Source organism: Chaetomium globosum, genomic scaffold (genome assembly GCF_000143365.1).
Source record: "Chaetomium globosum CBS 148.51 scaffold_4 genomic scaffold, whole genome shotgun sequence".
NCBI classification, from domain to species: domain Eukaryota; kingdom Fungi; phylum Ascomycota; class Sordariomycetes; order Sordariales; family Chaetomiaceae; genus Chaetomium; species Chaetomium globosum.
The window spans coordinates 3,795,486-3,816,069 of record NT_165979.1 but is presented as its reverse complement, the minus strand read 5'-3'; the positions used below and the strand labels follow the sequence as shown (position 1 = coordinate 3,816,069).

Sequence of the window (20,584 nt, the reverse complement as noted above, 5' to 3'; positions counted from 1 at the left end):
TGGCTACAAAATGTTCAGCTTTGCCATCAACGTCGAACCGTCACCGCCAGCGCCACCACCACCACCGTCACCGTCGGCGGACGTCATCGGGCCCGCCTATGCGGACGCCGACTTGTGGCGTGACGCGCTTTGGTACCCAGACGTGCCCCCACCATCCCTCTGCCTGAACCAAGACGCCTTTTTCCCGGCCCGCGCCTACTTCGTCTCCCACTACGGATACAACCCCCTGATTTGGTGCCATTTCGGGGGTCCAGGGGGCAAGTACCTCCCCTACCTCACGCGGACTGTCGTGGCGAGCGGGCGGGACGACACCTATCGCATTGCCTTTGTCTTTGGCGGGGGAGAAAATGTACCCGTCGAGTGTCGGTCGTTGGGGCGGTTGGGGAGGTTGTCGGCGACTGGGCGCCGTGTCGTTGAGTTCCCGGTTGATGGGGCCGGCGGGGAGCGTATTGAGGCGGTTGAGATTGGCCATTGGTTCTGCCAGGACGGGGAGGGGCAGCGCTGGGACGTGGAACATGGGTTGATGGGGTGGTTCAAGGTTTGTTCTGTCCCCGGTTCTTCTGTTCCCTCTCCCCTGCTGCTTCTGCTTCTGCCCGCAATTCAAGTTGGCCGGCGTTCTGTTTGCTCGCTCGCTCACTCGCTCCCGCTACTTTCATCACCATCTAGCTCCACACCAACCGCGGGAGGTCATGCCTCATTTCAAATTCTGATCCCGATTTTAAAGGAGTGACCAGCACTAGAACGGTCTCGGCTGTTCCGGGGACGGCCATTACTGGCTTCTATGCCACCCAGGTACGCATCTTGCTGCCTATCCCTTGTCACACCGGATTATTGCTGGGGGTGTGTTACTAAATCAAGGTTTCCCGTTCCAGTATCCTGATGAAGGATATGGCATGGCTGCTCTTGGGGTCATCACAGAAGCGGTTGAGCCTACCAATGATGATGATAGTGAAAGCGAATGATTCCCCAATGACCAGACCGCGTCATAATACACAATATACGGAAGACGACTAATGTTTCTCCTTGGATGCCCTACATCGATCACATTTTGCATTACCAGAAACTTCTGAGCCCTGGCGTGTAATCAGTGCAGCATGGTAGTTACCTGTGCCTAGTTTGACGTCGGGTGTACGTGTAGCTTTAACAGGAGCCGGAACAGAGGGCTTTGTTGTGTCTTTACCATAGCTTCATCTCCAATGTTAATATGATGGGTAATACCTGAGTTACAAGAGGCTTTTGGAGACAGTTGATTAACTGCCCGGAAGCATGGTGGCTGCATCTGGATTAGCATTCAATGTGACTATCAGTACGGGCGGTAGTCAAATATTGTGCCGTCGTTTCGAGCACCCTGAGCCAACCTTTGTCTTTATTACTTAATGCGCTCTTGACGCCAAGTGCGAAAGATGGATGTGGCGCAAGGTTGAATTTGCCGACTTCAGCTCATTCCGGGCTGGACGACGGCGATAGTCTGTCCAGAGGCATGTACGCAGTGAGACGGCAGTGCATCATATATTTCGTATTGCTATGTTCCCCGTCCATAAATACCGGCCAATGAACCATGTGGGACGCTTGCAGGTGCGTGTCTGTCGTTCTGGTTGGGTTAATTACAAGCACAAGTACATCCGTACAGCCTTTGCATCCAAGTCCTAGGGCCTGATCGGCTCGCCACCGTTCCGTACCGTTACTGCTTAGTGTCCCTTTTCGAACCCCAGTTATGTAGCGAAAAATGCCGCAGTTAGGTAAATGCAAGGCGCCTTTCCCTTCTGGGCACCAGTTTTTAGCGGTACAATGTGAAAAAGCCCTCCAGACCTCCATTTTGCCAAGAACACATGTACCACGCCATCGCGTTCGCTTGATTCCCTGCGACAGGCTTAGCCGGTGCCATAAAAATGACCTTCAACAGGCTTGGCACTGTCGTTCCGCAACGACCGATGTTGGCCGTTGCGGAACGGTAGGCAGGAGCTTAGTGGTCACGGCCCACTTTGTAGGAGGCTCCGCGTGGGGTTCTCAGAGGGAAAAGGATGAAGCTGTAGATGTTGCTATTCTCGCCCTCTCTCTGTATATCGCGATGGTTTCGGACAGTCAACCTCAGCGCCGTGCGCATCTGACGGCAGCGCTGCTTGGTGCCCTCCATGTACTGCAAATCGGGCGGCGGGCGCGGCGGGCACCGAACACAATACATCCTGGCGGCCCAGAGGAAGCAACCAAGCTTGCAGACAATATACTGCACGGATCGCCAACCCAGTTCTATGACCTGTTTCGCATAGATCAGCCGACCTTCTTGAAGCTAGTGGGCTGGCTGCAAGAGCATACTGGTCTCATAGATACCAGATACTTGCCAGCAAGGTTAAAGGTCATGGTGTTGCTATGGATATTCGCACACAACGAAGATCAACGGAGCGCTGCGCATCGCTTCCAAATTAGCCAGAGTACCGTGTCCGACATCATGAAGAGGCTCTTACCAAGACTGGAGTATCTCCACACCCAGTTTGTGGGAGCAAAACCAGAAGACGGGCTCGATCCGCAGATCGAACTGGACCCAAAGCTCAATGCCTTCAACGGCTGCATTGGCGCTCTTGACGGCACGCATATCATAGCGCATGTACCAGCAAAGAAGCAGCTTCGTTGGAGAGACCGCAAAGGTTACATTTCGCAGAATGTATTTGCCGCCGTCAGAACCGATTATTCCTTTGCGTACGTATTGGCTGGCTCAGAGGGCTCAATGCATGACGCGACCCTCTGCGACAACGCGTTCGCAAGGAAGTTTAGTGTCCCTCAAGGTCGATATTATCTGGCCGATGCGGGCTTTGGTATGCGGCAGGGTATCTCCATTCCATTCCCGAAATATATTTGATGGGAAATGCTGCTTCTGATGCGTCTAATGCATTGAAGACGAAAATCAGCTATGTCGCTAGCTACCACTTAACTACTCACTCGCCCACTTCTTAGCTAACTCAGACCGCATCTCCGTCGACATCGCATTCCATACAACAGCCCACATTGGCATCGCCAATCGCTCGATCACTTTGAGTTTACCGCTAGTGGTGATCACACTGTCCGAAGAGGATTGGAAGCTCTGAATCGCTGCGCTTACATCGTCGGCGCCCGCAACCTTGGTGTTCGACTCCGCGAGGCGTTCAATCCCACGCGCCACGGCGATTGCCCCCGAATCCAGTGCGTATCTCCGCTTCGGCCTGCGCCCGTCACTGCTAGAGGCTGGCGTAGGCGTTCTTGGTGATGGGACGATACTGACATCGCCTAGTTCTTGCTCCTCTATGTCGCTATTATCGTCGGGGTCGTCGGGATCGATACTCGAGTCTCTATCAAAGTCGGTACGAGTGCTGGGTTCCTCGGTAAACTCGCCGGTCGCCCGCTCGCGATGGAAAACCTCCGCATATACCTCCCGGTCGCCGGTAGGAGGGTCGTTTTCTTGCCATGGGAGCTGTGGGTCGTCAAAGCCATTGGAGACCCCCTGGAGATTAACGAGCTCCTCGCTAGGAGGTACCAAAACACCAGAAATATCGCCAGACCCATCATCGGCCTGAGAAAGTGTGTTGCTGACCTCCATGACGTCCTTTTTGGCACTGGACTTTGGCTGGCATCGGCGACAGTCTCGGTGAGAGAGGTTTTCGGCCAGGGGCCCCAGGTGCCTCTGATGCCGTAATACATCTGGAAGCGGGATAGTCTAAATTCCACGGGGATCCACAGATACATTGCAGCCTCTGCATGCCAAGCCACTAAAACGCGGGCGACAGATGTATCTTTTAAGCAGTAACGGTACGGAACGGTGGCGAGCTGATCAGGCCCCTAGGCGGCAGTGTTTGGGGGCCTCTCAGCTCTAATTTGAAATACCGTCAGGGGGTAGGACGAAACGTCGATCCCTTTCCGACCTTGCCTGATTTGGTCATTGACTCTTCAACAAGTTTCCGGGCCATTTCTGTTCTTTTGAGCAAGTCCGACAAACTTGGCTCGAGTTAGAAATGTTGTTGTTCCCGACGTAGACAACACTTCGGCTCTCCTCTACCCCTTTTTCTTCTCTCCACCCCCACCACCTCCCGGCTGGCCATGTGCTGCCCAGCTGCCCTCCCGTTGATGCCGAGCCTTCAAGATCCTCCCAAACGTCAAGCTCCGCTCCGGCCGATCTGTCCCAATAAAAAACTGGGCCGGGTTACATCCAAAGCCGGGAAGCGTGCAGGTCTGCGGCATGGCAAAAGCGAGGGGTGACATGGACCCGATCCTACGATGCAACCCTGTAATTGTGAACGCGCGACGGCGAAGGATCCGTCTCTGTCTCGGATCCCATTTCTCACCTCGTCGTGCCTGTCCCGCTTCTCGACGTGCTTTCCCACCGGTTGTCCTTGAGAGCACAACCGGATTGTCAATCCTAACACCCCGCGAACGTATCCCGAACCCTCCCGGAAAAGTTACGATCTTGCGATTCAATGTTCCGATAAGCTCGAGTGATAGTGCCGCCGGTTCACCATGCCTCAGGGGCAGCGAACCTCGACGCTCAAGCTGCTGGCCTTCCTCGGGCTCGGGTGCACCTTGGGCGCCGCGTTTCCAGATGTGCCGGACCCAGATAACTTCCTCCGCAGGGCTTGGGCGGCATCGACCGTCCTCGGCGATTATGTCTACATCGAAGGAGGGGAGATCAACCAAATAGTCGATGGGGAGAGCCGTGGATCGGGATGTGTGTAAGAATTCGCCACCATAAGCAGCTAGCCGGGAACGACGGAACTGACCTTGTGGTGTATATTACCGCAGTGAACTCGACGCTCTCCATCGACATGTCCCAGTCGTGGAAATCTCTAGACGTCACCATCCGAACGATACCGAAACCGGGGCCCGCAAAGACCAATGTAGGACTATGGACGGACACGGCTGCGGGCGCGTTTTACTCGTGGGGCGGGAGATGGCCGGGGGGCAAGAACATCACCAAGAGCGCGCTCTGGAAGTTTACCGCTGACGGCAAGGGGGGCGGCTCGTGGGCGGTCGAGGACCCGGGGAACCCGACGCTCTTCAACGGCATGCACCAGACCGAGTACGGCACCTTTGTCAACACGGACAGCATGGGATTTGTGATCGGCGGGGCGACGCACGCGTGGACCGAGAAGGATCATTCCACCGCGGATCCGATCCCGGGCATGGTGTCGTTCGACATGAAGAGCAAGATCTGGCAAAACGGAACCATCAACTTTAGCCCCTACGGCTCTGGTGTCTTGAACAAGGGGGCGGCAGCGTATTTGCCGTCTATCGGTCCGGACGGTTTAATCATTACGTTTGGAGGGTATGCTCCGCCGGTCGACAGCGACCTGAATAAGTCGGATGGGTCACCCCTGGATCTTCGGAACTTGACCCTCTTCAACCCGGAGACGAAGAAGACGTACTGGCAGACGGCGACTGGGACAGTGCCTCCGACCCCACGAGGCCAATTCTGCACCGTCGTCTTCCCGACGTCTGACGGCGGCTATGATATGTGAGTTGTTCGCGTCCGAGGGCCAATACACAGCAAGCTGACCCACCCCAAGCTTCCTATTCGGCGGCATCAACGGCCGCGACCAGTTCAACTACGGGGACGCCTACATCCTGAGCATGCCGGGATTTGTCTGGACAAAGCTCTCCGACCCTCCTGGGGGCGCACGTGTGGGAGCGGTACGTCTAGTCCACCCCCTTACCACTTTGATGACTCTTTCCAGTGACTAACACTCCCCCCTAGAGCTGTGTCCGCGTGGGAAAGCGGCAGGTTCTAAGCATAGGCGGCGTGAAAGGAGCGGCGTCGGAAGCGGATCCGGCGCCTCAGGGGCTGCTGCTGTTTGACATGTCCACTCTGGAGTGGAAGGACTCGTATGACGCCGACGCTCCCGCCTACGAGCGGAGCAAGACTATACAAGACTTGTACAGCGACAAGTAATGCCCACACTTAACTGGGGGTATCCCGACCGAGTTCCAAGGCCTGCGAGCTGACACCTCACCGCAAAACAGCGCGCTAGACAAGGTCGACTGGTCGTCCGACGAGATCCAGAAACTGTTCGTAGCGGCATCGGCGAGCGCAACAGCCACCAACACCGGTAAGCACCACAACCCCCCTCCCCAACCAAGCAGAGACACTAACACCCCCCTTCAAAGACGCAGCCGGGAACCCCCTACCCACAGGCGCCCCAGGTTCAAGTTCCACCTCGGACCCCAACCCCGACACCAGCTCAAGCTCCACCCCCGTCGGCGCCATCGTCGGCGGCGTAGTAGGCGGCATCGCCGGGCTGGCCGCCATCGCCGTCGCCGCCTGGTTCATCCTCCGCCGCCGCAAACAACAACAACAACAAGCCACCCAACCCCCAACCTCCCAAAACCCAACCCAACCCTCCGAACTCGACCCCAACCCACACCAACACCCCCACCAACACCCCCACCACCACCACGGGCAATACCAGCACGCGAGCGAACTCGACCCCAACTCCCCCTACTCCTACTACACCGCAACCCCCAACATGTCGAATCCGATGGGCGGGTACTACGGGTACAAGGAGAAGGACGGGAGTGAAGGGCCGCCGCCGGTTGAGCTGGGAAACCATGCACGGCCGAGCGAGTTGGGGGTGGGGGCGAATCATTTTGAGTTGGATTCGACGCCGGTGCGGTGAGCCGGGCGTTTTGGGGGGGGTGGTTTGGCCTTTTTTTTTTTTTTTTTTTTGGGGCTTCCTGCTGGGAAGTTGTTTTTGTGTTGTATATCCAATTGTTTTAGGGAGGGGAAGGGAGTGTTGGGGACAAAATAACCGGGGGCCGTTTGGTGTTTTTCTGGATGGGGCGAGGCTGAGGAAATGGGTGGCTGGTTACCTATATGGGGTTGGATACCTTACATTATACGTTCGTGTATACATTATTTGTACATTGTTTATCTGTTTCGTCAACTCTAGTAACAACCATTCCGGGGGTGGGGTCGGATGGGCGACATCCAGGAGCCGGCCATCACAATGCATATCCGTTACATATTTGCCTTGAGTACCTTGCACCGGGACATGCACATCGCGGATAGCTCTGTCCTCACCCAGAAGCAAAACCAGCTGCAAACGACTCTTCGTATTTACCAACACACCAGGGGTATATACCTCGACCATACTTTTCCCGCACCCACAACCCACTCCCCCACTCACCCAATATTAAACTCGCTCGACGCATTCATAACCATGCGCATCTTCTCCCGCATCCGCCTCGCCGCATCCTCATCCACCGCCCCCACCCCATCCCCATCATCATCCGCCGCTCCCCTCCCAAAGCCCACCCTCCCTCCACCACCGCCACCGCCCGAAACCTTAGACTTCCTTTCCGCGGCCGCCTTATTCGCCGCCGTGTGTGTCCGCCGCGCCACACCGCCACCGATGCCGCCCGGCGGTTCCCGTAGCGCAAATGCCTTGGCCAAGTGCCCGAGGTGCAGCTGCAGGATGTCAAAGTAGACGCGCTCTTCGCGTACGTGTGTTGCGTACGCGCGGATGTGCGACCGGAATGCCTGGCGCGCCGCGTCGAGTAGCGGGTTGTCGATTTTCGGTTTATATTGTTTGGACTTGGGTTTGGTGTTGTTGTTGTGGTTGCCCTTGTTGCCTCTGAAGGGGTTGGGGTTGTCGTCTGCGTCGTCGTCGGCGCCGGCGGGGTTGGCGAGCAGCCGCTGCTCGAGATGCAGTTGGAGTGCTTCGGCGCGCGTTGACCAGGTCTGCTTGTCTGTTTCGGAGGTGGTGTGTGTAGAGGGAAGGTTGACGACCGAGGCAAGCCCTTTTTGGAGGATGGATTCGTAGAGCTGCGGGGCGATGGGTGTTGATGAGTTGAGGATGGTGGTGTAGCCCTCTTCGCAGCCGGGGAGGAGGAAGAGCACTGCTTTGCCCGCACGACCGGCACGGGCAGTACGACCAATACGATGGACGTGGTCTGGTACGGCAAATGCTGGGTCGTATTCGATGACGAGGTCGACTGCCGGCACGTCGAGCCCGCGGGACGAGATATCGGTGGTGATGAGAACGGCTGGATCCTTACAGGCCGAGAACGCGTTTAGCGTTGCTGAGCGCACCGGCTGTGCAAGTGAGCCATGGAGCTTGTGCAGCATCACCTTCGGGTTTGCCGGTGATGTTATGTAAGCCGCCCGGGCCACGGTCGTGTCTGTATGGGGGTTGCGGTCTTTTGTTGATGAGGAGTCCGGAGTCGGTGGTTCTACCGCTTTTGTGTCCTTGAGTAGTTGGTAGTGGAAGTCGACGGAATCAGCACATGAGATGAAAATGATTGCCTTCATGACGGACCCTCTCCTTGCGAATGTCGACTTCAATAGAGCAATCAAGGTCACCAGGCGTAGCTTGGCCGGTGTGACTATGCAGGATTGCTTCAGCTGCGAGGGCGCAGCGAATACGGCGTCGGCGTCCCCATCCGACTCAGACTTGGCTGCCATGATGTGGATGGCGTCCTCCAAACTGATCTCGCCCAGCTTCTGCACGTTCATCTTCATGGTTGCTGAGCAAAGAACGGTCACCCGCCTCGAAGGCAGTACGCCATCCAACACGACACCCTCGGCATTCACTTTCTCCAATTTGTCCGCCCTAATCTTGCCCACGATGGTCTTGATGTCGTCTTCGAAGCCCATTTCCATCATGCGATCGCCTTCGTCGAGTACCAGCCATCGCACCGTGCCGACGTTGAGAACCTTGGTGTTGTCGAGGTGATCTGCTAACCGACCAGGCGTGGCAATCAAGATGTTTACTCCCTTCCGTATCCTTGCTTTCTCCGACTTCTTGCTCTCCCCACCGATGACGGTGGTGCAGACCAGCCACGGGGCGCATCGCAACACCTTTTCCAACACGACGGAGATCTGCTTGCACAGTTCGCGTGTGGGTGCCATGATGATGGCAAACAGACCAGAATTCCGATGTACCTTGGTGTCCTTGGGCGTGCCGTCCTCGTTCAGGCTGAGGGACATGATCCGGTGTACGATCGGGAGGAGATATGCCAATGTCTTTCCCGAACCAGTCTCGGCTTGAAGAAAGGCATCACTATCCCCGTTGATCAGCTGCGGCACCGTGTTTTTTTGGATGGCGGTCGGGGCCTTCATCTCGAGCTTCGTCGCCAGGTGCTGGGCCACGCGCCGTGAGACGCCCAGGGAGTGGAAGTTCTCGGCCTCTTCGGACAGCGGTGCGTTGGATGCTTTCGCCGGCTCGGCTTCCTCCTCGGCTGGTGGCTGGTCGAAGTCGGTAACGGCCGATGGGTTCGACGTGAATAGGCTCGACGAGATCTGGCCGGTTTTCATGGCGTGGCTGGGTGCCTTGGGGGCGGCATCGCTCGTCCTCGGTACCTTTGCGTATCTGTGAGACTCCCCATCCTCCGTCCTGGGCCGTTTCCCCAACCTGCCCGCATCATAGCCACCAACGGTTGTCCTGTTCCTTGGCGGGGTCGAGGAGGGACCATCTTCGTGCGATTGTTTGGCGCTCCTCTGTGCCTTGAGTCGATCGCGCCAGCGGCCGCCCTTGAACTTGACTTGGCTCTTCAAGGGGGCATCGCCAATCTCGAAATTGAGGAGCATGCCATCGTCCGCCATGGTTGCCAGTGGTTTGGCTGGACTGGTGGTGTTGGAGTTGAGTCCGGCAGAAAAAAGTTGACCGCCAAGCAGAAACCTCAGACCAGCCCGAGGGGAGTGGGGCCTTCACTTGGCTTTCTTACCGCCTGCCAAATGGGGTTTAGGGGAATTGATTTGCGCCATCCTCGGTTGATGTCCGTCCTTCATTCAGCTAAGTCACTTGGTGACACCTCAAAACGGTGTTTATCAATTCGGGTATTTCTCTTGCTCAAGAGAAGGACATTATTCTCATGTCGCTGGAATGCATTCAATGTCGGATTTCCTATGGACATCTATCCGAAGCGATCCATGGTAATAATTCGTAGGAGTGTCCCACTGAGCCGAAGATGGAAGACAATCCGAGCCGTTTGATGCCCCGCTTGTGCGCTCATCAACGGGATGCTTAAGGCACCACTCGGACTTGCCAAGAAGCCCGCTGCCCGCCCGGCCCGAGCCTCATTCCATCTTATCTCCTCCGTGCAACCACCACCAACACAATCAATTGAGTGCAGTGAGCCTGCTTTCATCAACAGCGGCGGTTCTGACCGTTGCTGAACTTAAAGAATAAAGCCGTTTTCTTGGCCGATTGCGGCGCAATTTACTCGAAGCTCTATAATTAATAAAGTCATTGACGTTGGAACAATGAAATGATGGAACCGGCTCTTGCCCCCAGCAGTCGGGGCCGGAACTTACCTGCCCCGTGGCTCGCGCCTTCGGACCGATGCCGACCCTCTGGTTGCGCGCCCTGGCCGTAAGAAAGCCGCTGACCACGTCGGGACCGAAATCGTTAAAGGATGGGCTGACTTCCCCGGCAAGAGTGGCACAAGCCATTCCTGCCGTGCACTTGGACTTCCCCAAAGCCAAACTCCGGTCGCCAGATTAACCGCTTACGCTCGGGCGCTGGAAACACCCACGAATATTGTGTACTACCAACCTGACGTCTCAACACCCGCGAGTTTCGGGAGTCCGGACCTGCAAACGGGTAGCCACCGATCTCCTCAAATAAATTCTCCTCAAGAGTCGGCAGTCCGATCTTAGGTCTCTCGCAATGCCTCCTCCGGGCACTTTTTTCCGACCCTTTCTACGGCGGGCGACGCAGCGCGCAAACGTCATGGGCACAACTCAAGTCGCAGTCGCCGCCGCCGTGGCTGGCATTGGCGCGTATGCTTGGTACCTGCGCAGCAACAACACCAAATCGGAGAAACCCATCTTCAGCAGCTTCGGCTTCCATAGCCTGCGCCTCGACAGCACCGAGCTGATCAACCACAACACCAAGAAGCTGCGCTTTGCGCTGCCCGACGCCAGCAAACCCAGCGGCCTTGGCCTCACCTCCGCCGTGCTGACCGTGGCATTCCCCAACGGCCGCTGGTTCCCCGTCATCCGGCCGTACACACCGACCAACGACCTCAGTATGTACCCCCTCTTACCCCATCCCATTCCAACCCAACCAACCCCAAACTAACCCCCCCTTCACCCCAGACGAACCCGGCTACATCGAACTCCTCATCAAGCTCTACCCGCACGGCAAACAAAGCACGCACCTACACTCCCTCCAGCCCGGCGACACGCTCACCATGGCGCCCATCAAAGAACTGGCCTGGACTCCCAACCAACACTCCCACGTCGCCCTGATCGCCGGCGGCGCGGGCATCACGCCCATGTACCAGCTGGCGCGGGGCATCCTGCACAACCCCTCCGACCGCACGCGCGTGACGCTGGTGTGGGGGGTGAACAGGGACGAGGACGTGTTCCTGGGGGAGGAGTTCGCGGAGATGGAGAGGAAGTTTCCGGGCCGGTTTAGGGCCGTGTACGTGGTGGCGGAGCCGGAGGTGGGCTCGTCGCATCGGAAGGGGTTCGTCACGAGGGAGGTGCTGGAGGGGGTGGGGTTGGGGGCGCGGGAGGACGGGAATAAGGATGTGAAGGTGTTGGTTTGTGGGCCGCCGGCGATGGAGAAGGCGTTGAAGAGGAAGGGGAGCGGGGTGTTGGCTGAGTTGGGGTATCGGCCGGATCAGGTTTATAGTTTTTAGGGGGGTGGGCTTGTGGGTGGGCTTGGGGGGGTGTTGATGGGAGCTGGCGTTGAGTTTAGCGGCTGAGCAACCTGCATACCTGCCTGCCTGGGGTTGGGCATACGAGTATCGGGCTGTGACCGGAGGAAAGAGTATGGCTGGGCAATAAATGGCTTTTTCCCTCTCTGTAAAATTTTTGATGTCCGCCCTATGGGTTTCAGAACTTGTGACTACAAGGGTAAGAAGCCGGATCCTGTGAACAGTGATGAAACGAGGATTAAGTGTGGTCATTGTGGTGTGGGAAAGGTAAAAGTAGACGGCCAAGGTACCGGCACATCGTGGACAAGAGAAACGATGTGCTCATTATGCAAAGATCGCAAATCGAATTTTCCAAGACGAGGAGCAAAGTGCAAACAAATAGAAGGGTCAGGAAGGGCAGGCAATATTCGAATGCTGACTCCCAAAGAAGATCCGTCCTGCCACCCTGTCTAGGTACCCAAGCCCACAAGCCTCCATCCACCTTCGGCTTCACCGGCCCCGACCACCAATTCATGAGTGTACCGACCATCAGGACCTGTTCCTCGGGCCGTGGACGTTAATCTGTATTCGAAGCAGCCCTCTTCTGCCGTCGGAAAAAGAAGGCCAGCTCTTTCGCCTTCTCAAGCCAGTCCCAGATCCGCGAATACCACGAGCGCTTCGGCTTCTCTGTCCAAGGGTCCTCTGATCTAGCCGCCGGAGGGAGGGTGAGTACTAAAGGGACAGACGGCAGAGTGCTGGTGGTTTTGCGAACCTTGGGCTTCGCGCTGGGTTTGGCGGGTTTCTCCGTCACGGGGGTTGGGTCTGGTGGAGGGAGGGCGAGGAAGGCGGGGGCAGGCGGCAGGGTGCTGGCGGTTCTTCGGCTCTTGGGTTTTGTGGTGAGTTCCGCGGGCTTCTTGTCTGGAATCACCGTGACACGGAGGAAGTGGTCAACGATGGTGAGTTTGATGGCGAGATGACTGTTTCTGAGAAGTTTGGCAGCTTCGGTCTCGTACCAGAGCACCCCGGCTGCCATTTGCCGGAGGATTTGGGGCTTGACCTCTGGCCGTGTACTGTAACGATTCATGATCATGGCTCTCGCGCGCTTGGTCCGTTCGTTGGCGCAGGTTGTTTTGGGAAGGCATCTCAGTGGCGTGCCGAGGTTGGCGTCGTCCATCACGACGCCGTGGTGGTAAACCGAACCCGGATGATAGCGCTTTGTGCCAGCGGGGGCTGGGCTGAGGATATCTGCGACGACGGGGTCTTTGACGACGCCGTCGAACCTCTCCCAGGCTTCTGTGAAGGCCTCCTGCTGCAACATATCCCACTTAGTCGTCACAATGGTGATGTATTGGTAAAACTCGGGACCGCAGAAGCACTTGACCCACTGGGTTGTCGTTAGGTCGTGGGCATACATGCGCTCCTGGGTGCCACCATAGACAAAAATAAGGCCGGCGATGGTGACGAATGGAGCAAGGGCGTCCAAGCAGGTCACAACGTCGAAAAAGTTGTCAAAGTCCTTCCTATCACCGGCTCCGAACCCGGCCGTGTCAACAAACAGGTATTGCTCTCCATCGATGACGGCTGGACAGACTTCGTACTCCTCCGTGCCTAGGACGGGAAATGTTAGCTTCGATAACTTCCATTCCAGCATTTCAGGCTTGCCTATGTCCCGGGCTTGGGGGAACCACGAACCGGATTTATGGCTCTTGCCGATGTTGATGTCCTGGCCGGTAAGCTCTTTGAGCAAACTGGACTTTCCGGTCCCAGTCTGGCCGACGACGAAGATGAGTTTGGTGCCTTTGAGACTACAATCAGGTCAGATTCTGGCTGCCTAGACAAATAGCCCGGCAAGGGGTACTGACTGTTTCTTGATGAACTGAACGACGGGCTTTGAGACTCCGCCTTTTGCCGCGGCCACGAGCGACTTCAGGGTCGAGTACGTTTTTGTTGTCCAGTCTTCAGGGCGTTCTGCATTCGATGAGATATCAATATAGGAACCGTCGCTGTCACTGTCAGGTTCGCTGTCGGTGTCGGTGTCGGTACATGTAGCGACGTCGGTGATATCGGTGTTGCTGCCAGCGTACTCGAGTTTGAAACCGTTGTCGGAGTCCTCTGCGGCCAGGAAAGTGGCATTGCTGCTGCTCGTCGAATGCAAAGGGCTGGTGTTGAAGACGATAGTGGCTTCTTGCCTTGGGATCCTCCCCATCGCGGGAAGGAGTGACTGGAAGCATCATGGTTCTCAACGGTGCTTTATCAAAGGTGGAAGACGGAAGAGAAAGTTATGCGACCCGCAATGGCCTAGAACGGGTTGCGAGGACGAGAGAAGCCAAGAGTTGATGATTGAAGTCAACTTCGGACAAGGCAGAACCCCTCTGCCCCTCCTTTCATGCAGCTGGCTGTAGGCCTCAGAGACCTGGGGGGCTGGACCAAACGAACGATCTCATGCAGCCTTCGACCAATCCCGCAGAGACCTCATTGAGTCCTCACAAAATCTGATTTACCTGGTCCCTTCCAATATGCACCCGGCCGACATTCACAACCTTGCCATGATTGTACGCTCACCGCACTGAGCTAAGGTACCTACCTATCTACCTTACCTAGGTACCTACCTGTCGAGTTACTAAGGAACCAGGCCGACTCGCTGTTGGACCGGTTCCATTTTGTGGGGTTAAGTGCATCTAGGGCGACAACAATCGGAGCTGGTAAGTCGACCCCGCCAACACTTGGCTTAGGCCTAGTCAACAGCACTGCCTCGGTCATCCTCCATCAACCCTCATTGACTCCGTCACAAACCTCGCGGTGCTTTCCTCGCATCTTAGCATGCCTTAGCAAGCTCGGCACAGATCACGGCGATCCCAGATACCGGGGCAGAGTCCAGACGCGTCCTTCATATCAGCCAGCCAGAGCTGCCGTCAGATCAAATTACAGGTCAATTATTCCAATCAACTCAACTAAATTCAACTCAATTCTAAGCAGGGTTCAGACCAACTAAAGCAGATTTCAAACAACAATATCTGCAAATATCTGGATGCCCTCACATCTCGGAAAAAGGATATTCCGCTTCCGGATAATTTGCCAATATTTTTCATCCGAGCCTCCATGCCATGATTGACAGGCCCTGATTGGCGGAAAGGGCAGTCCAAACACAGTCGACGCGTCAAGCCCAGCGCTGACGCGCAAGCACACTGCCGCCGGACTCCCGCCGCAGCTGCCACTATTGCCGCCCATGCCACTTGTTGGAGCCATTCACACCCTATCCAACCCCAGCGATATATTCATTTCATTCTCCTCGATGTCATCCTCGGTTCCGTCAAGCCCCTCATCAGCGCGCGGGCAAACCTCGGCATTCTCCCTGTTTGGACGGCCCCGCCACAACCTCTCGCGCCCTAACATCACCAAGCAGGTCGAGGAGGCCAACCAGAATGCACCGGTGGGCAACTCGACAATTTGTGACGTCCAAAAGATTATTTGGCAGCAGCGCCGTTTCGTTCTCGAGTCACAAATACAGAAGAAGAGCAAAGGACGCCGGAGCTGGATTGGGTCCCAGGGCTTCTTCCTAGCCGAATTGAACCCAGATGAGACCATCAAGGACTATTTCTGGGCATGCCGACTGTGTGATGAGAGAGGAAGAGCTACGTTCTTCAAATCCCAGGCAACATCTTCAGCGATTGACCATCTGAAGAAGTAAGTTATTTCCTAGCATGACTAAGATGCCACTAACCGTCATAGGGAACACAGAGTCACTGGGGACTCTCTTGACGAGATTGAGGAGGCTCAGCCGTCGGTTCTCGATCAACAACGTCGTGCCTCGCTGAAGCGCCCGGCCCCGTATTCTCCTTTCACTAAGTCAAAGATGGCATGTGTTCGCGAGCTCGCCGTCGGATTTCTCATCCATGCCGACCTGCCCTTCACTGTTCTGTCGAATCCCTTCTTGGCAAAGCTCCTTGAAAGCTACAATATGAATCTTGCCAAGGAACAGCCACTGGGAAGGACTACACTAGGTCAGGATCTCGCAGACATTTTCCAAGCGAGTAAGGGCCATGTCGAAAGGGAACTGAATAGTGCCCAGACGTCAATCCATATCAGCTTTGACCTCTGGACCTCTCCAAATCGTCTTTCATTCATTGCGATTTTTGCACATTTTCTTGATCGAGAATATCGTCGGCAGAACCGCTTGATCGGCTTTCGACGCCAGTTGGGCACTCACGCCGGCGAGAACATCGCTAATACCCTCGAGGAAGTCATCAAGGATTGGGGAATCGACTCAAGGTTCGGAGTAGCAGTCTGTGATAATGCTTCGAGTAACGACACTTGTCTGCGGTCTTTACTCCCCCGGTTTATGCCCCAGATGGACGACGAAGGTGTTAAGGCGCGACGGATCCGATGCTTCGGTCACATCTTAAACCTAGTTGCGAAGGCCTTCCTTTTCGGCGATGAGAGCGATGCTTTCGAGATTCAATCTGACTTTTATGATACTCTTGGCCAGTACCAGGAGGGCCTCGAGCATTGGCGGCGCAAAGGACCAATTGGAAAGCTTCACAACATTGTCAAGTTCATCAGAGCCTCGCCACAACGTAGTGAGGCTTTCCGGAACGTCATTCAAGAGTGGGATGAGTCTGAGGACTTCATCTTCTCAGAGGCATCCTCCAGGGAGCTCGAGCTGCGGCAGAACAACGCGACGCGGTGGAATTCAACCTATTTGATGATTCAGCGAGCCTGGGAGAAGCAAGCAGAGATTCGGGCTTACCTGCTGAGCCTCGACCTTGACAATGCCTCGACACAGCTACCTCGGCAGGACCATCTGACAACTGACGATTGGGGGCTTCTCAACGATATTCAACACGTGCTGGAGCCGATCTACAGCCTCACGATGAGAACACAGGGACATGCCCATGGCGGCATCCATGGGCACTTATGGGAGCTCATGACTGGCATGGAATTTGTCCTGGAACACTTCAAAGAGTGGAAAGCCCTCTATGACGACCCTGCTACGGAATTAGCTGCAGAATTGGCTTCTCAGAAGCCCAGCGAGCCTCTTTCACCTGGCTCTGGCCCAGATGCAATCCCTCGGCCGTCGACACCAACCACACCAGCAAGAGATCGCCCTGCACGGCAGTCGAGACTTCCTCAGCATCTTCAGGGCTTCGAGGTCGCAACACCCTTACGGCGGCAGCAGCAGCGAAGGCATCGGCACCCTGCAGCTGCCGCTTCCGCTACTGCTCAGTTCAATGAAGTTGCGCTGCCTGATCATGCTCGCCCAACTTACATGGCGCGGTCAGTTAGCCGTAACTCAAATCTAGCAGCAGACGAGAGGACATACATGAGGGCCTGCATCAACAACGCTTGGGTAAAGCTTAACGAGTATTATACCTCGCTTAGAGATTCCCCTCTTTACGCAGCATCCATCATTCTACACCCTGGCCTCGGCATAAGCTTCCTTGAGGCGAACTGGACTTCACCAACGCAACTAACTTGGCTGATGGATGCAAAACGGCAGCTGAAGGAGTCCCTAGAGGAGTGGTATTCTACCGTTGAGGTTGAAGACAGTCTCAAGGATACTCCTACACCATCGCCGTCGCCGATGATGTCTGCGGAGAAGAAAGATCCAAGCAGATTTACTCAGTGGATAAAGAGCAAACATCCTAGGCCCACACATGCAGGCAATGAGCTTGATAGATACTACAGACTCGAGCCTCAAGAAGTTTCTGACCCTATTCAATGGTGGGTTGATCACAAGGAGGCGTTCCCACGGCTCAGCAGGTTTGCATTGGACATCCTAGCTATACCCGCGATGGCAGATGACTGTGAGAGGGCGTTCAGTACGGCGAAACTAACGATAACATCGCAACGGCATTCCCTGAAGGAGATTATGGTTGAAAGGCTCCAGTTGATGAAGAATTGGACACAGAATGGTTGCATCGAGCTCGGAGGAGTCAGATGTAGGGCGGCGCAACGTCAGGAATAGCTTCATCGGGCAGCCCAGGGATCAGAATTGGTCAGACCAACTCAATCAATTGAATCAAAGCAGATACAACGGCGAAATACTTCAATCAAATCAGATCCGAAGTCTAAAGTTAGTTGATTGATCCGACGGCAGCGCTGCAGCCAGCTTCCTCGGAAAAGTTCAAGCGCCGAGAGCTAGTAGGGCCGGGGATGGAGATTAGGGGGACTAAGGTCGGGAATGGCCCAGGCACCTATATTACCGTACCGAAGAAACTTTGTCAAGTTCAGATTGTTCAGTTCGTTGAGTTCATGTTGCTAACCACATCATCGGGGTGTCCCCTGTTAGATCACCCTTTCACCTAGGTACTGTACATTACATGTTGGTTGTCCTCACTTTCTCCCATTTTCTTATAACTCAACCCTCATACTTTCTTAGAACGCTCGAACAACTCTACGGTCCAGTGATACCATGCTTGGTGACGTGGCAGCGCCCAAGAAAATGCGGCCGAGCGAACGCTGGACATCATTCGATGATTGGGACTACGGCGGAATGAAGCAGCGCCTCGAGGGTTTTATGGCGTCCATCGACAAGGCGGCACTGACGGAGCATGCCTCAGTCGTGCTTGGCGCACCGGCGTCCATGAGTGAACCTTTCTCTGCGGGCCAGTACTGGTGCTGCTTCGAGATTGTTGCGCCCGACGACCGCTTCCTCGTCGCACGAGTTCGGCTACCGAAACATCCCGAAAGCAACAACATGAGTGAGAACGAGGAGTACTTGATCCAATGCGAAGTTGCGACAATGGAATTCCTGCGGGCGAATGTCAAGACAGTCCCCGTGCCCAAACTCTACGCATACGAAGCGCCGGGGTCTGTAAGGGCTATCAAGGCCGGGGCCACCTACATGCTCATTGAAGGGTTCTATGGTAATTCTCTCCAAGATATCGGCCATAGTATTTATAACCTTCCCGTAAGTTCTGCTCCGCCTTCGCCATGGCGATATGCAAAATTCTAATCCCCTAAAGGTCTCGACCCAAGAGCATGTTTTTGTACAATGGGCATCCTTTCAGGCAGAGCTTGCCGCTTTCACCTTTCCGGAGATTGGTTCCATCTCGCATTTTTCCACAGACACTGATCCTATCATTGGCGCAATCGCTACATCTTGAATGGACGGTCTTCTAACCGCCGGCCCTTTCCGTTCCGGGTGGGATTACTTCGTTTCCGTGGCAGAAGGTCTTGTCGACCAGGCAATGCAAAGGAAGCGCTCCGGCACGACGAGTAGCCAGTATTCTACCATTGGCCCTCTCGTCTTTCGGAATATTGTGCGTGACACAGACATTTTTAAGAGCAGCCACGGGCCGTTTCACTTCAACCACATGGATATGGGCATGCAGAACATTCTCATCGACGACGACTTCAATCTCGTCGCCGTGATTGACTGGGAACTTGCGCAGTCGGCGCCTTGGGAAGTCAACCGTTATCTGTGACGAACCTACTTCAGGACCCTGTCCTGTTAGGGTTCAGCTTCGGTTGAAGGTAATCTCTCAAGGGTGCTTAGGTTCGGTGCAGCCAAAAGGTGCACAACAAAGGCTTGTCTCAACAGTAGGCTTCCGAGCTTGTAGCGAACTGTAGTTGTGATTACTAACTGGAGAACTCCCAGAGCTCTCCAGAACGAGTGACTATATACTTCCTAATTCCTGGGTGCTCAGTCTGCTCAGTCACTGAGCACACTGAGCACATTGCTCTCCTTGCTCAGTCGCTGAGCATACTGAGCAGCCGCTGATTGGCTGTACTAACGATTGGTCTGGGGCGTCCTGTGCCCCGCTCTTGTGCATTCAGCATGGTGGTTTGTGACATTATCCCATGCCCATCCCGCTCATCTCCTCGGACAGGGAAACCGCAGATATTCTTTACGACCCCGAACACAGGGCCCATCGCAACACGTCACGGCAGGTCGGGGCGAGATTGTTGTACCGGCAAAAGTTCAACGAGGCGGAGCGAGCACTCGAAAAGAGGGGCAACCCACTGCACGTCTCGATTGCTGACATTCTTGAGGGGAAGGCCTCTAGGATCTACGGCTTGATTGAGAAGATTGGCGTCTTTCATGCTCTGGAGGAGGAGCTCACACACGAATTGGTCCGGCTAGGATATGGGCTCACCGGCCAGAAAGCAGCACGGCATATTTGGATGGTATGGAAAGGGATGGAGGGGTGACAATTGCTGGAGTGAATTGAGGGCACCTAGAACTTTGTTGTAGATAGAAGGGCTTATTTGGTTGGTCCATTGTGGTGGATTCTCGATCATCTCTGAGACTAATAGTCCGGAGGTTGGGATTCTGGCGATGGCAGTGATTGTGTCTTGGAGCTTTGCTCCCGGCCCATTTGTGGTTTCCTATGTCAGGTGATTCGGCGTTTGGTGTCACAAGCTGTAGGCCTCGTTGACGGGAACCGTGCACGATAAACGCATCCTCGGTCCTTGTGTTGGTTGTTTTTCTAATTTTTATCATCTGTTGTGCAAGAACAGTGCTCATTATTCCTGGCAACTCTCCCCTGAGTTACCCAATTTCTAATTTCTATGTTGCCAACAGTCCAACCCAATCGTTCATGGACCAAAACTGAGAGGGACACTGCCTCGCATCGCAATACCAATTGAGATTTCCGATACTTCTAGGAACAAGTCAACAACTCAACCCAAACACTCCCTTGGGGTGATGACCTCCACCGCCTATTGACTTAACAAGCATCTCCAACACCGGGTTGCCAACAGCTATCCGACTGACCATCGCCAACCACGATTGCAAACAACGTAACCGATCGATCAACTCTTATTTCCCAACATCGAACCTGACCCAAACAAACCAAAGCCCACGATGGCCACCGCCCTCCGCGCAACCCGCGCCCTCTTCACCATCCTCCCCCAAACCCACAACAACACGATAAAGCCAACCCCCAAAACCATCCTCGAAGTCGAGCGCAAATTCCGCCGCCTCACCGTGCCCACCCTAACCGGCCTCACCACCACAACAACCCCCAACTCTTTC

The 20,584-nt window shown here is 55.3% G+C and overlaps 7 protein-coding genes across 7 annotated transcripts in view; 4 read left to right on the top strand and 3 right to left on the bottom strand.

The window, feature by feature from the left end:
* The window catches only part of CHGG_04952 (uncharacterized protein), a gene marked incomplete at both ends in the record, with an annotated part of 2,896 nt that extends 1,934 nt beyond the window's left edge, over positions 1–962 (top strand). Inside the window, 3 exons of the mRNA XM_001224165.1 lie at positions 19–538; positions 667–792; positions 873–962. Of these exons, the coding sequence (XP_001224166.1) occupies positions 19–538; positions 667–792; positions 873–962 (736 nt within the window). The remainder of the gene's footprint in view (positions 1–18; positions 539–666; positions 793–872) is intronic.
* A 1,001-nt stretch (positions 963–1,963) lies between these two features.
* Positions 1,964–3,568, bottom strand: CHGG_04951 (uncharacterized protein; the record flags this gene model as incomplete). Its single annotated transcript, XM_001224164.1, has 2 exons — positions 1,964–2,247; positions 2,935–3,568. 2 exons carry the CDS (start codon positions 3,566–3,568, stop codon positions 1,964–1,966), a joined length of 918 nt encoding a protein of 305 aa, XP_001224165.1.
* Positions 3,569–4,482: 914 nt separating this feature from the next.
* Positions 4,483–6,635, top strand: CHGG_04950 (uncharacterized protein; the record flags this gene model as incomplete). Its single annotated transcript, XM_001224163.1, has 6 exons — positions 4,483–4,690; positions 4,765–5,476; positions 5,529–5,652; positions 5,717–5,907; positions 5,983–6,068; positions 6,127–6,635. The coding sequence occupies 6 exons, from the start codon at positions 4,483–4,485 to the stop codon at positions 6,633–6,635; spliced, it is 1,830 nt and encodes a 609-aa protein (XP_001224164.1).
* Positions 6,636–7,141: 506 nt separating this feature from the next.
* Positions 7,142–9,562, bottom strand: CHGG_04949 (uncharacterized protein; the record flags this gene model as incomplete). The annotated part of the gene is made up of 1 exon (XM_001224162.1): positions 7,142–9,562. One exon carries the CDS (start codon positions 9,560–9,562, stop codon positions 7,142–7,144), a length of 2,421 nt encoding a protein of 806 aa, XP_001224163.1.
* Positions 9,563–10,628: 1,066 nt separating this feature from the next.
* On the top strand, positions 10,629–11,607 carry CHGG_04948 (uncharacterized protein; the record flags this gene model as incomplete). The annotated part of the gene is made up of 2 exons (XM_001224161.1): positions 10,629–10,989; positions 11,060–11,607. The coding sequence occupies 2 exons, from the start codon at positions 10,629–10,631 to the stop codon at positions 11,605–11,607; spliced, it is 909 nt and encodes a 302-aa protein (XP_001224162.1).
* A 574-nt stretch (positions 11,608–12,181) lies between these two features.
* Positions 12,182–13,810, bottom strand: CHGG_04947 (uncharacterized protein; the record flags this gene model as incomplete). The annotated part of the gene is made up of 3 exons (XM_001224160.1): positions 12,182–13,212; positions 13,297–13,409; positions 13,467–13,810. The coding sequence occupies 3 exons, from the start codon at positions 13,808–13,810 to the stop codon at positions 12,182–12,184; spliced, it is 1,488 nt and encodes a 495-aa protein (XP_001224161.1).
* Positions 13,811–14,896: 1,086 nt separating this feature from the next.
* CHGG_04946 (uncharacterized protein) lies at positions 14,897–18,710 on the top strand (the record flags this gene model as incomplete). The annotated part of the gene is made up of 5 exons (XM_001224159.1): positions 14,897–15,288; positions 15,343–17,543; positions 17,664–17,677; positions 17,984–18,514; positions 18,615–18,710. The coding sequence occupies 5 exons, from the start codon at positions 14,897–14,899 to the stop codon at positions 18,708–18,710; spliced, it is 3,234 nt and encodes a 1,077-aa protein (XP_001224160.1).
* Positions 18,711–20,584: the final 1,874 nt, after the last annotated feature.